General features: G+C 38.9%; 1 protein-coding gene across 1 annotated transcript in view; it reads left to right on the top strand.

Annotated features, from left to right (window-relative positions):
• hspg2 (heparan sulfate proteoglycan 2) overlaps positions 1–7,070 on the top strand; it is a gene marked incomplete at its 5' end in the record, with an annotated part of 80,744 nt that extends 73,674 nt beyond the window's left edge. The window contains 16 exons of the mRNA XM_079226624.1: positions 70–172; positions 275–384; positions 478–586; positions 722–820; positions 958–1,179; positions 1,384–1,628; positions 1,720–1,891; positions 2,289–2,411; positions 2,813–2,869; positions 4,076–4,154; positions 4,551–4,629; positions 5,036–5,083; positions 5,442–5,512; positions 5,620–5,703; positions 5,928–6,031; positions 6,543–7,070. Of these exons, the coding sequence (XP_079082750.1) occupies positions 70–172; positions 275–384; positions 478–586; positions 722–820; positions 958–1,179; positions 1,384–1,628; positions 1,720–1,891; positions 2,289–2,411; positions 2,813–2,869; positions 4,076–4,154; positions 4,551–4,629; positions 5,036–5,083; positions 5,442–5,512; positions 5,620–5,703; positions 5,928–6,031; positions 6,543–6,715 (1,878 nt within the window). The 3' untranslated portion in view covers positions 6,716–7,070. The remainder of the gene's footprint in view (positions 1–69; positions 173–274; positions 385–477; positions 587–721; positions 821–957; positions 1,180–1,383; positions 1,629–1,719; positions 1,892–2,288; positions 2,412–2,812; positions 2,870–4,075; positions 4,155–4,550; positions 4,630–5,035; positions 5,084–5,441; positions 5,513–5,619; positions 5,704–5,927; positions 6,032–6,542) is intronic.
• Positions 7,071–14,971: the final 7,901 nt, after the last annotated feature.

The following is a 14,971-nucleotide window of genomic DNA, read 5'->3' on the forward strand; positions in this document are numbered from 1 at the left end:
GAGCATATGAGCATTTGATTTATTCATGCAAGTTAATATGTTTCATAAATGCACATTTTCGGTCCTTAGGGCAAGTTCCAGGGCCTGGATCTGAATGAGGAGGTGCATGTGGGTGGTTATCCCAACTACACAGTCCTCGCCAAAACAGCTGGAATTAAGACTGGTTTTGTTGGTAAGACGTCACTCTATTTACACCATGAAAGGAAACATTGGATGGAGGAAAAAGTCTTCTTGGTGTGAAGACATGTCCTTATTTAATGTTGCTACCCTGCAGGCTGTATCCGTCAGCTGGTCATCCAGGGTGAGGAGGTCATTTTCAAAGACCTCGACCGCAGCTCTACTGGTGTCACAAACTGCCCCACGTGCAAAGACCACCCATGCCAGGTCAGTTACATCCATCCACTTGATGTATTTGTAGCATTTAGGCTGTGTTTAATTCCATTGCATCCAGTTTATTTCTTCCTTGTAATTATTCAGAATGGAGGGATGTGTGAGGACTCAGAAGCCAGCTTGTATAAGTGTGGCTGCCCCAGAGGATTCACAGGCAGCAACTGCCAGCATCACTCATCCCTGCACTGTCACTCAGGTACATGAGAATCTCCACACGATCACAAAGATAAATTAAAATATCTGGTTGTTTCTATATCAACTCTATCCGTCTGCACCAACGTTTACAAAATAAAAAGTTCTATGTCTCTGTTTGTGATCTAAATTCCCACAGAGGCCTGTGGATCAGACGCCACTTGCATCAACCGCCAAAATGGCCTGGGCTATGACTGCCGCTGCCATCTTGGCAAGTCTGGAAATAAATGCATGGATGGTAAGACAGAAAGTTACTATTATCTCCCAAGAAATATTCCACGTATTTTAGCAAGTTATGCAATATTGGTATTGGTGTTTTTCCTTCAAAAGAATTCTCGATTTTAATGCATTTTCCTCCTTGTTCACTTTCACTAGGAGAATTGGTGACCACTCCAATGTTTGATGGCGAGGAGTCATACATAGCCTATCCACCCCTGACCAACATTCATGATGACCTGCGTGTTGAGCTGGAGTTTAAGCCCCTGGAAAGAGATGGCCTGATGTTCTTCTGTGGAGGGAAGAAAATGAAGGTGGAGGACTTTGTAGCCATCTCCATGGTGGAGGGACATGTAGAGTTCAGATATGAACTGGGCACAGGTAAAGTATTGACATAAATCTTTTGTATTTTCATAAAGGTATTGATGTATTTGTCCGTAGAAAAATATCCTGTATGCTTTTGTAAATTAGCCTTATAAAAATTGTTTGTGCAGTTAGAGTTAGAGAGACTCAAATTGAGACACAGAGAGTTCCAAAAAAAGGTAACGACATTCAAGATCTCTCCGGGCCTATTTTGATTTTTAGGCCAAGCAATCCTTCTAAGTCCAGAGCCAGTCACTCTGGGCCAGTGGCACAGGGTTGTGGCCGAGCGAAACAAGAAGGCTGGCCACCTGAAGGTTGATCAAGGCCCAGTGGAGAGGAAAACGTCTCCAGGAAAATCCCAGGGCCTAAATATCTACACCCCAATGTACCTGGGAGGAGTCCCCAACATGGACATCCTGCCTAAGCCTGCCAATGTCAGCGAACTGTTTGAGGGATGTATAGGAGAGGTGAGATCTCTCTGTTATAAAAAAAGAAGAGAAAATGTAATTAATATTGTTCTGTATTTGGTTGCTTAAACTTGTCTGCCTGCCTGCTTAGGTTTCCATCAACAACAAAAAGGTGGATCTGTCCTACAGCTTCACGGAAAGCAGATCTATCCGCAAGTGTGGGGACAGCAGCCCCTGTGACCGCCGGCCCTGCCTGAATGGTGGTCAATGCTTGTCAAGTGTTGAATATGAGTACCAGTGCCTCTGTGAGGATGGATTCGAAGGTTAGTGTTCACACTCAAAAGTCTTCTTAACACTGGAAAAGGCATCAAATCTGCCCAAGTCCTGCACCACGGTCGTGTTTTCTGCCCATTTTCTACTTCATTATTTAAATGTGGAAGATTTTCAGAGCTGTATTTTGTCAAAGGTGACCTTAACTATGAACTATGCTCATCGGCTTCAAGAAAATCCAACTTGTGTGAGTCAAAAACAAAGTTAAAAATCAATTTCAACAGATCTGCTCTTTCAAAGATATTTGGATATTTAAAATGGATAAAACCCAATAAACAATGAGCACTTTCCATGTATTATCTCCAGAGCCTATGAACTCATCCTGCCTTTGGTGTAAACTTGACCCCAAACCTTTCACTCCTGACCCATAACTGGCATGTTACCGCACAGGTGAACGTTGTGAGGTGGTGAAAGACGCGTGCCAGAGCAACCTTCAATGCCAAAATGGCGGCAGCTGTGTCAATCGCCAGTGTGTGTGTGCACCCGGCCACACAGGTCTAAACTGTGAAGAAAGTAAGTATCGACTAGCCACACAACCATGTATACCAAATATTATATCTAAATCAAAACCAGAAATTGCATTAGCAAAATGTATTATTATGCAATTTCAGTCGCAGATTCAGTCTAAAAGCAGTTCTGAAAAGCAAAACCCCAAATCTCCAAACCATTTGTCCCGTTACCACATTACTGCATACATCTGCATCCTATGGACAAAGATATTCATCATCAAAGCAGAAAGACTGGACCCACAGCCCGAAATGAGCACACAGGACTCACATTCTCCACAGTATGAAGCCCTTCTAACATCAGACAGCTCACCCCCAGCATTGCACTGCATGCTGGGAGGGTTAACCCTCAGTAATCACGTATGTCTTACCCCTGCACTCTCATAGCTATATATCCTGCACACACAGGCCAGGTCTCCAGCTTCCCAGAGGCCCCGAGGAATTTGGAAAGTAGCGAGGCAAATGGTACAGTATCTCAATATTCAGTCTGCCTGACACGACTGTGACTAACAGGGGCTCATCTGAGCTCGAGGGGCCCCGCGTCCCCTCCAAGCTCAACCCAAACCGTCTATTGCCTAACACGTGTTCGTACTCAACTGAGGCTCTGATGCCCATTGCAAAGTTGGGAGAGGGGAATTCTGCATCTGTAATAAAAGGTAGCAGGAAGGTAAACTCTTGTTGGGGGATCAACTGCCTGTTTTTGGACCCAGACGGAAATGTGGAATTCCCCTTGTTTTTCTTTTTCCTTATTGACATGTCAATGCCTGTAAGATAACTACTCATAACATTACATCTTGTGTCCGTCTACCTCAATAATGCCTGTCTATTCAACAATAAAATACACAACAATACTTGTTCTTCTCTCTGCCCGACCATTAAATCTCTTCCACACGTTTATGCTGTTACTAACAACTCAACCTGGTCTGTTGAAAGCACAGTGTGATGCTGTTTGGGTGAGATGAGTTGAGATGCATTTCGAACATAGGTATTCGTGCATGGACCCGTGGTGAGTTCAGTTTGATCTCCGTGAAAGCTCAGAGATGGGGCAGCGTGTGAGGATTGACAAATAATTTGCTCATGTGTTGGTGAGGACGGTCATGGGTTTGCATCATTGAGCGTGGTTTGGTCATGCTGAAGAGTTTTGTTATTTTGGTTTTAGAAATTGTAGTATTTGCATATGCATTTGGTGTACATAAAGTCCCTGGCAATGTAGCTTTTGAGAGAAGAAATAACATTGTCTTCCTCTTACAAAGGGAAAGTTTTAAGCAATGTATCATCTCTATACACTGAGGTTGTGCTGCTACAGACTTGATGTGTGCTTATGCTGGCTAATTTACTGAATTTAAGTTTATTGAAATTATCTCTGACGTTTTAAAAGTTATTGTGACAGTAAGCAAAGACAAGCAGTAAAGTTATCAGCCTCCAAGCTACTAGTCATAAAATACCACATTTTATTGCTTATGAATTCAACAACAATCTTTATTTTAAAAGTTAAGTTCTAAGTTTCAGTATACCTCTTCTTTGACTGTAATTGTTGTATCTAACCAAGCCTTTGGGTTTCTTCCAAGCGTTCGCCACTGGAGGGCACTATAACAGTGAGGATGAACGTCCATAGCAGCATTAATATTATTTTAATATCATTTTGATGTGTATTTACTGTATTTTTTCTAGATTCACCCACTCATCAGTATGCAGCTAATTTCCACGATGATGGATACATTGCCCTTCCTAAATCTGTTTTCCCAAGAAGGTAACTATAGTCTGCTTTTCTACACTCTTATAACACGTATAGAACATAAAAAATACCAGTTATGCATATTTACTAGAATAATTATACTAAAATAAGTTTAATAGAACACTTTCATAAATCACTTTTTATATCCAGTATAAATATTCCCAATGCAATCATCAAATTCAGTAAACTGTCAACAGCCTCAAGAAACACATTTTCTTTCTCCCAAAATGTTTTGGCTGGTTAGGCCTGAAAAAATATTTCAAAGGGGATACATTATTGGAAAAACATTTGAGAAGCATGTTGAAACCCATAGCCTGTATATAAGAAGGTTAAACCTGATGTTGTATTATTAGGAGCCGATGTTACAATGCATCATGGGTAAAAAATATTGTTATTTATTTTCTGTTTTAGCGCCCATAACTCGCCAGAGACAATCGAACTGGAGATCAACACGGGCTCCACTGAGGGCCTGATCTTGTGGCAGGGAGTGGTGAGTCCTGGTCCTGCCTTCAGACGTTCTAATAGTACTCAGCCAAGGTTTAATCCACATTTTACAATGGATACTTACACCTTCCCTTCCACATTTTAATCCTCACCCTAGCATGGCTACTCTACTTAAGCACTGTTAATCATCACCATTACCTCATCTTTAATGACGTCATGCACTCATTAATGTTCTCGTAGTATTCAGTGAGTTTTTTTTTACTTACGTGTCAACAATAATACATCTCTTACACAATACTGCATTCTCTTTCATTTCAGTGTTCACCGTTTAAATCATACTTGTCCCACTGAGGCTGTGACATCGTTGGGCATGTTGTCTGCGGGCCAAGCTCTATCTCACACCACTAAATAAATGCATGTTGCTTCTCTAACTCACCCTCCATTTTCCTCAGGAGACCAAAGGCGCACGCAATTTGCGAAAGGTGCATGCTAGTAAAAAGGTATCCACTCAACTACATGACACTCCCTATTTATTTTGCATGTTTCATAACATGTGCTTGACATTCAAATGTGTATAACAGTTTTGAGATCCTACTGCAGAATCCCGTTATTTGAAATGAAAAAGTTTGTTTCGTTTTTTCGCACTATGTGAAAGATGCTTTCTATTGTCGCTGTTATTTTTCCATGGAGGGTTTTATTTCACACTTCAACAAATACAGTCGGGAACAATCTGTCTGCATTGCCTCATGTTTGCTATCATAACAGTCGGTGTGGAAAATTACTGCAGTGTTCAGTGGTTCGCAGTATTCAATCCTACAGCATTCTCTCCCTTTGCTGACAAAACATATTTATTTCCAGGAACTTGGAGAACATGGCAGAGGCAAGGACTTCATAAGCCTCGGTCTGCAGAATGGACACCTTGTTTTCAGGTGACTTAGCTCCGTAACTCTGTCGTTCTGTTGACACCTTGATGAGTTTTATTAGTATTAGCGCGAAATAATGTTGAATTAATGCTGATGATTGGTATGATATCCAGATACCAGTTGGGCAGCGGAGAGGCAGAGATTTTGTCCCGGAGGGCCGTCAATGATGGGAGATGGCATAAGGTCACAGCAGTCAGGTAAGTTTGCATATATATATATATATATATATATATATATATATATATATATATATATATATATATATATATATATATATATATATATATATATATATTTATGATATACTATATCAGCTATTATTAATATATCAACTGCTTCTTTCATTTTTTTAAATATGTTTATGCATGACTAGTCCTTGTATTGAGATGTATTTGTCGCCTCATGTTCTCCTTTCTTGCAGAACTGGAAAAGATGGATACATCCAGATTGATGGAGGAACCGCACTACATGGACAGTCTAAAGGCAGAAGTCTCATGGTCAACACCAAAGGCAGTGTATACCTTGGTGAGTGAACTGAAAGCATGGAGGCCCAAAACTAACTATTTATTGTGGTGAAAGGCTATCTGATTGAACTGTGATAACATGTTTTTGTTGATATTAAAAGTTGAATATGAATAGTTGATATTAATTCCTTCAGGCATCTTGCACTCTTGATTACAAATCCCCATGTTGGGCTCTGTGGTCGATGATCGGCCTTCGATCATCAGCCCAACCTTAATTCAAATGGAGCATGAAAAAAATAGAAAGCTATACTTTTCCTTTAACAGTTTGTAAAATAAGAAACTGTGTGCATAGTGCATTTAACTGAGCGCATTGGTGGGTGTTAGCTAGCTGGAGTTAGCTTTCTTCATAAAACTTCTGCTGTAGATCTCCTCTGTCACACATTTTAGCCTGCAAGCTAACGCTAACAACGTTAGCTGGCTAACACTAATTGGAAGTTTCGAGTGTGGGTTCAAATGTCTAAAGAAGAACTTCCTGACGTAATGCATACGTTTTGTGTGTTCTTGTGTGGCAGGCGGCGCCCCAGACATGGCTGCGATGACAGGAGGGAAGTTTTTGTCTGGAATGACGGGCTGCGTGAGGAACCTGGCACTGATGAACGCCTGGCCGGGACAGCAGCCAGCCCAGGCCATCGATCTGCAAACCCACGCAGCCCACGGCATCAACGTGCTGCCCTGCTCTTCATAGATCACACACAAAAACACACACACACCAACACACACACAGAGACTATGGAGTGATGTCATACACACACAGCCGACTCACACAGAGAGACTTGGTGCTTTGCTGCTACCAAAAAATGCCAAGACGACACGACAGGATATGTTTCTCTGTGTGCAGTAAAACCAAAAAAGAGAGAAAAAATGAAACAATATTAACAAGTCTTCTCTTCCTCAGTGTTGTATTCTCAATGAAGGACTATTAACACAGGAGAAACAGTACAGTTTACATACTTCCAGCAGTAGTTTTAGCCATGAAAAGAGTAAGAGTAAAACATATTAGGCCTTCTACGATGGGTCAGATCCTATGGAGTTGGAGATGTTTTTACAGCACTGAATTTTTATTTATATACATATGAATATATATATATACATATGAATAAATATATATATATATATATATATATATATATATATATATATATATATATATATATATATATATATATATATATATTATATTTGTGGGGGGAAAACATGCAAACTAACCATAACAGCTCTTCAACTTTCCTAGAGTTTATTCTGGGTTCTAATACTGTGTGTCCAGGGCTTTTTATAGGCCTAACTGTATTAATACTTGAAGATGTTTAGGCCTTCTTTCTTCACTTCTGTAGAGGAACTTTTTTTTTGCGCACGCGAGCATGCAGTTACAGTCTTTTACAAATTGAGAGACGAGCGCACATGGTCACATGCAGTTTCAGTACACAACTCAGGTCGTCCAATACAAATTAATAACCACAAATGTTACTTACTGACGATTTAACGCAGATTTTCTTTTGCTTTGCTTAATCATTCACAGCGCTGTTTTATCTTCTGTGTCTGTATTTGTTCTTTTTTTTTCACGACAAAGAAAGAAACCGTGGTGCTAATGTCAGACATAAAGATACAGCACATAGTCAAATAGTTGCCTGTCTGTTACATGTGCTGTAGAGCACTGTGGTTACTTAGATTAAGAAATGCTTCATAACAGTATACACAAGTGTCACGTTTGTTGATATGCATGGCATTCAAGGTTGATTTTTATAAGAATATGGCATGATTTGTTGCCTCCACAGCCATATTTGATTGAGTAGATCTCATAAAAGCAGTTTTAAAGAGCTGAAAAGAGTGTAGTTTTTTATGTGTGATTGTTGAAGATGTTATTTTATGTGTAAAACTATTTGCCAGACAGGTAGATAGATATCTCTAGAGAATGAGTGTGAATGCCAGTACTTTTGTTGGTTATGTATGCCTCAGCCCCTTCCATTTCTCACAGGTCACTCTACTTTAAGCCATTATCCATATCCTCAGGAGGGTCAACACAGAACTGCTTCAATATGTTGCTTAATTTTCAGGTTTGGTAGCTTAAGCAACAATGCAATAAGCTACACAACTCTGAAGGCTCTGTGGTTTTCTCTGCAGAAGGAGATTCATCTGCAGCAAGTAGGACACAGTTGGGATAGTGTTTGATGGTGTGTGTGGGAATGCAGTGGAAGCCTCCTGCAGGTGCTGTGACCAGGAGTGTAGCTCGGATAAAGAATGCTCGTCTGCCTTCAGTTTCAACCACACCACAATACCACAACAGCACGATCGCTTTGGGGTTTCAGAAACCTTTTTAGCATTTTGTAAGCTTAAAATATTTGTATTAATATCCTTTATACATTAAAATTAGCACTATCCTTTCTCTTAGAGTTGACTCATTTTTATTTATTTATTTTATGTTGTTTTTTTCTCTTCTCTTTTTCATCGCTTTTGTTTCAAGGCTTAATTCTGCTGTTTTCAGAGCAATCACTTCTTGCTATTTTCTTTCCTCTGGTTATTGTGTATTGCCTCCCACATCCCCTTGTTTTCCCCCTCATGTTTGAGTTTGAGTACGGCCCCCCAGAGGTTCTTCACAAATCCTCAATGAAGTCCCATGAAAGGTTAATATATAACACCTTGAACTGCCTGGTCAAAAGATTGGAAACAGGTCTTATTATTCAGTCAATGAAAAAAAGTCTTAGGCTCCCAATGCAACAAATGTATTATTTATCTAGCAGACAGTTGTCATCATGTTTGTTAAAAAATTAACATATGGATTGAATAGAGCCACGGTTGTGGTCCAGGTTTAGGACACTGAAGCAGAGGATGATGATGTGTGTGCCCCTTGTTGGGTGCCTTTTGTGTATCTGCTCTCAAACTGAATTTTCATATATATATATATATATATATATATATATATATATATATATATATATATATATATATATATATATATATATATATATACACACACACTGTACGCTCTTGCCCAATGCAAAGTTGTCAAGAAACTTCCCATGCTTTTTGGTTGTTTTTCGGCCATTACAAAATATGAAAGGTGCATTTGTAGTGATGATGGAGATTTTTATTTTAAATATTGTTTCACTTCTGAATGCCACGAAAAGAGGATAACTTGAATGAAAGTGTACCAGATAAAATATTGTTAATGTCAGGACGACCTGACTGCTCCATTTCCAATGTTTAAAAGACGCTCCCCTTGCCTTTGGTGTTTCTTAATTAAAAACAAATTCATGTGCTATTTTTAATCTTGTGAGTTTTATTTTTTTGCGGGTCTGTGCGGACTGGTTTCTTTAAATGCAGCATTTTTGCTTCTAATTGCTTAATTGTTCCCACATAATCCATAGTACAGGTAACCGTCCCTGAGGAGAGGACAATTACCCTGCCTATTAAGAGAGTTAAGATCCAAAATTCCCGAGTAGGAATGACACCCAAATCAGGTTTCTAACATAAACCTGTCCCACGTGCACTTTACTCTCATTTTACAAAGTGTCCTGCATTTATTTGTGAAATTGTCTTGGCGATGGATAGATACATAAAGCATACTTTTTTTTTGTAGTTCATAAATACTCCATATCATAGATATCATCCCTCCTGTTGAGACATGGTTCAACCCATGGTTCAACACTGTCAAGACTACAAGGTCCGCTGGCTTTCTGCTTAGTGTAGCCTATCAGTGTAAAATGTGTAATGATTGATAAGCTAATATATCATGTCATCAACCTATATCATATTAAATGTTTGTTGCTGTATAGTGTGTTGTTCCTTGGTAGTCTTTATTTAGTAAGACAATATAGTCTTATTCTAAATAACCTTTGGATTTGAAGAAGAGCGCGAACACACACAGACACAAGGATGAGAGATAAATTAATTTTCTATGAAAGGGTATCAAGTACCAGGTATTTATTTATTTATTTTGATTTGTCCATTAATCTGTACTCATGTGAATCAGTAAATTTCACTGGACGCACTTTAAATATGGATACCGTTCTTAATCGGTCAAATTGGAAAAGAGACTAGGAGTCCTGCCTGGAGTTGCTGTGGAGAACCAGTTCACCGAGGACGTAGAGGGAGAAGGTCGCTCCCGGAGAGGAAGACGCATCCATCAACCCTACCTCAGCCTGCAGGCTTTCAAGATGAACTAGAGCTAACACCTCTTCCTGCAAGTGCACCAGAGTTTGCATTGATGCCGAAAACCAGCTGCAAAACAGAGATGTCTCTGCAAATGCTGACATCCATATCAATGTCTTCACTCACGCCCTGAAACAGAGACGAATTACTTAACAGTTTGGGGTTAAGGATGATCAGAATAAGTACAAATTGTAATTTTAGGAATATGTAACATTTTCTGTTTAATATATCATCTTTAAAAGCTGTCAACAAATTATCTTAATTAATCTTAATGAGCATTATACTACACTAACCCTAACTGTTTGCATATACAATGACTGGAGAGATTGATTCTGATCTACATTTTGTATTTCTCTTCAAAATGCACAACCTGATGGCAAAACTGCAGGAGAGGCATTGACTACATCCTCAGTCATGCAGTGGATGATGGTCAAGAGTGAGCAAAAATAAACACACATAAGTATTTATTTACTGTGCTTTTTTTGTAATTATTTAAAAGTGCATACTTGTTTTAGAATAAGCACATGAGATGTGCATCTCATGGGAAACGTCATCCAAAAAATGAGGCCAGTTGAAGGACATGCATATACTGTAGATGTCCCGTCCAAAGGAAGAGGAATCGACGGTGGGGTTTAGTTACTGCATTTAAAATAATGTTGACAAAACAGAGCAGTATAATGTCAACTTACCTCCATGTCCTCCTCACGTAACCTCCCGTTAACGTGCCAAGAGCCAAGTCAAACCCACCAATAGGAACTCCTCGCTCATTCAGCAACGTATAGTTTTCATGTTCAGTACATAGCAACTACAATGGGCTACAAGTGCAATAGATCAATTAGATGGATATAATGTAATGGATTGTGATTGAGCAACAATTACGTCTTATTTTGATATATTCAGAAAGTAAAACCAGCTAAAAAAATCATTAAAAAATATACAAATGCATTCATCAAATGGATTAACATTACATTACATTAAATCAAACACATTGAAACACATTGTAATACAATGCTACCACATACTAAATACAAATGGATTGTGATTTCACAGCAAATATGTTTAAATATGATTTAATTTATTAATTGAATGACTTTGGAACTCATGACAAAATATTTCAAAACATTTTGAAATATTTTGGTGTTTCTTAATTAAAAACAAATTCATGTGCTATTTTTAATCTTGTGAGTTTTATTTTTTCCGGGTCTGTGCGGACTGGTTTCTTTAAATGCAGCATTTTTGCTTCTAATTGCTTAATTGTTCCCACATAATCCATAGTACAGGTAACCGTCCCTGCGGAGAGGACAATTACCCTGCCTATTAAGAGAGTTAAGATCCAAAATTCCCGAGTAGGAATGACACCCAAATCAGGTTTCTAACATAAACCAGTCCCACGTGCACTTTACTCTCATTTTACAAAGTGTCCTGCATTTATTTGTGAAATTGTCTTGGCGATGGATAGATACATAAAGCATACTTTTTTTTTGTAGTTCATAAATACTCCATATCATAGATATCATCCCTCCTGTTGAGACATAGTTCAACCCATGGTTCAACACTGTCAAGACTACAAGGTCCGCTGGCTTTCTGCTTAGTGTAGCCTATCAGTGTAAAATGTGTAATGATTGATAAGCCAATATATCATGTCATCAACCTAGATCATATTAAATGTGTGTTGCTGTATAGTGTGTTGTTCCTTGGTAGTCTTTATTTAGTAAGACAATGTAGTCTTATTCTAAATAACCTTTGGATTTGAAGAAGAGCGCGAACACACACAGACACAAGGATGAGAGATAAATTAATTTTCTATGAAAGGTTATCAAGTACCAGGTATTTATTTATTTATTTTGATTTGTCCATTAATCTGTACTCATGTGAATCAGTAAATTTCACTGGACGCACTTTAAATATGGATACCGTTCTTAATCGGTCAAATTGGAAAAGAGACTAGGAGTCCTGCCTGGAGTTGCTGTGGAGAACCAGTTCACCGAGGACGTAGAGGGAGAAGGTCGCTCCCGGAGAGGAAGACGCATCCATCAACCCTACCTCAGCCTGCAGGCTTTCAAGATGAACTAGAGCTAACACCTCTTCCTGCAAGTGCACCAGAGTTTGCATTGATGCCGAAAACCAGCTGCAAAACAGAGATGTCTCTGCAAATGCTGACATCCATATCAATGTCTTCACTCACGCCCTGAAACAGAGACAAATTACTTTACAGTTTGGGGTTAAGGATGATCAGAATAAGTACAAATTGTAATTTTAGGAATATGTAACATTTTCTGTTTAATATATCATCTTTAAAAGCTGTCAACAAATTATCTTAATTAATCTTAATGAGCATTATACTACACTAACCCTAACTGTTTGCATATACAATGACTGGAGAGATTGATTCTGATCTACATTTTGTATTTCTCTTCAAAATGCACAACCTGATGGCAAAACTGCAGGAGAGGCATTGACTACATCCTCAGTCATGCAGTGGATGATGGTCAAGAGTGAGCAAAAATAAACACACATAAGTATTTATTTACTGTGCTTTTTTTGTAGTTATTTAAAAGTGCATACTTGTTTTAGAATAAGCACATGAGATGTGCATCTCATGGGAAACGTCATCCAAAAAATGAGGCCAGTTGAAGGACATGCATATACTGTAGATGTCCCGTCCAAAGGAAGAGGAATCGACGGTGGGGTTTAGTTACTGCATTTAAAATAATGTTGACAAAACAGAGCAGTATAATGTCAACTTACCTCCATGTCCTCCTCACGTAACCTCCCGTTAACGTGCCAAGAGCCAAGTCAAACCCACCAATAGGAACTCCTCGCTCACATAGCAACTACAATGGGCTACAAGTGCAATAGATCAATTAGATGGATAGACTGTAATGGATTGATATATTCAGAAAGTAAAACCAGCTAAAAAAATCATTAAAAAAATATACAAATGCATTCATCAAATGGATTAACATTACATTACATTAAATCAAACACATTGAAACACGTTGTAATACAACACTACCACATACTAAATACAAATGGATTGTGATTTCTCAGCAAATATGTTTAAATATGATTTAATTTGTTAATTGAATGACTTTGGAACTCATGACAAAATATTTCAAAACATTTTGAACCATGTAGGGTCAACATTTCAGGTGTGTGTTCTTAAGACTGCATGAATGAGCTGTATGTGTCTCAGAGGCTCTGAGATCACATGGATCACCTCAGTTGTGTATTACAACATTTATTATTTAAAAACTTGAACTGGATGAAAGTAAGAACTGCACAATACTGCACAATAAACCAACAATACTTCAATAAATAGTGTGCACTTTGCCTGGGCACTCATTGCGCCTCACCAGTCTTCCACAAGCTGCAATTCTAACAGCTGTGAGTACTGATAACAGTACTAATGATTCATAATGATAATGTTGTGGGAGTGGCTCTGGATAGATGCATGAAGGGATGGTCTGTCAGCGTTGAAAAAATGTTTGCAGAAAATATTTTTAATTTACAGTTTAGCTGTAAAATGAGAAAGTTTGTGATCCGACCGCAAGCTTAATGTATTAGAAGCAAACGAGACGCAATAATAGCGTCATTTCCGGGGGAATATTCCAGCGGATTTATCCTTGGTATTTAAAAGGACAAGTTGAAACCTGACTGCACGTAGTAGTTACTCAAAATACGGCAGTCAGTGAAGGGACACAGAGATCAATCGCGTGAGAAAGAAGAGGAAAGTCAACACGCTCGTGCACGTTTAACGTCTCCGTCATTGGATTGATCTATGCTTTGGAAACTTTGGACGTCCTTTCAGGTAAGATGAGACAATAAGCATGTGTATTTGGTACCTGTATGTCCATCATCAAGAGTGAATATAGATATTTGTAGAACAAAATATATGCCCGCATCGCATGAGTTAGATTGTGACGCAATTGCGGGCTCTCTGCAGCCTATTCATGCTGGGGGGTTTGACGGCTCTAAATATCTCAACTATAGTTGAGAGAAAAGAGCGGGGAAAAGGGTATGTGATGACATGTATTTTAGTTTTACAGGAGAGGTGCGGTACTCAACTGTTACTTTACATCATTTGATTTTTATATTCTAGCTGGTGATGTTTTTGTGCGTCACAAAAGTGCTGGTGCTGAGTAAACCAGCAAAGCTTTTCATTTTCAATATTTTACAGCTGTGAGCAGAAACAATCATGATCCTGCTGTCTCCCTCCTCTGGTAGGTACTTCTTTCTAAATTTCACCTCATTAGTTGGATTATTATTTACAGGGGTGCCAGAGGTCAAGCCTACATGCAGGTCTGCTTTGCTCAAATTGGGCAGGAAAACAACCTCAAATGTGCTGAAGCTTCATCAGTGCATTCACCGAACCCTTCGTAATTGGAAAAAATAAATATTATTTCTTCAAAACATAGGTATATATTTTGTTAGTGCACAAAATGAACCATGCATCAGTTGCACACAAAATCACTGTGTTCAAAGAACAAAATCAACAAAACATGAATTTCACACAAAAACATAACTCAATGAATATTTATTGCAAATCAATGAGACTTTTGCTGTTGAAAATGAATGAAAATGCTGAATTTTGCTGGGCTTGAAATCAGATCTGCAACTACTTGGGCAAAGATGTCAGCGCTCGTGTGAATCGGGTTGTACTGTGTGTGTCTTGACCCCTGCCGAACCCCTGAGAGTGACTCGCGGAACCCCTGGGGTTCGATCGAACCCAGGTTAAGAACCACTGCTCTAGTATATCAGCCCCAGCTTCACTCTCAGTCACTGCCAGATTGTT

Source organism: Taurulus bubalis, assembly GCF_910589615.1.
Source record: "Taurulus bubalis genome assembly, chromosome: 11".
Taxonomy (NCBI): Eukaryota; Metazoa; Chordata; class Actinopteri; order Perciformes; family Cottidae; genus Taurulus; species Taurulus bubalis.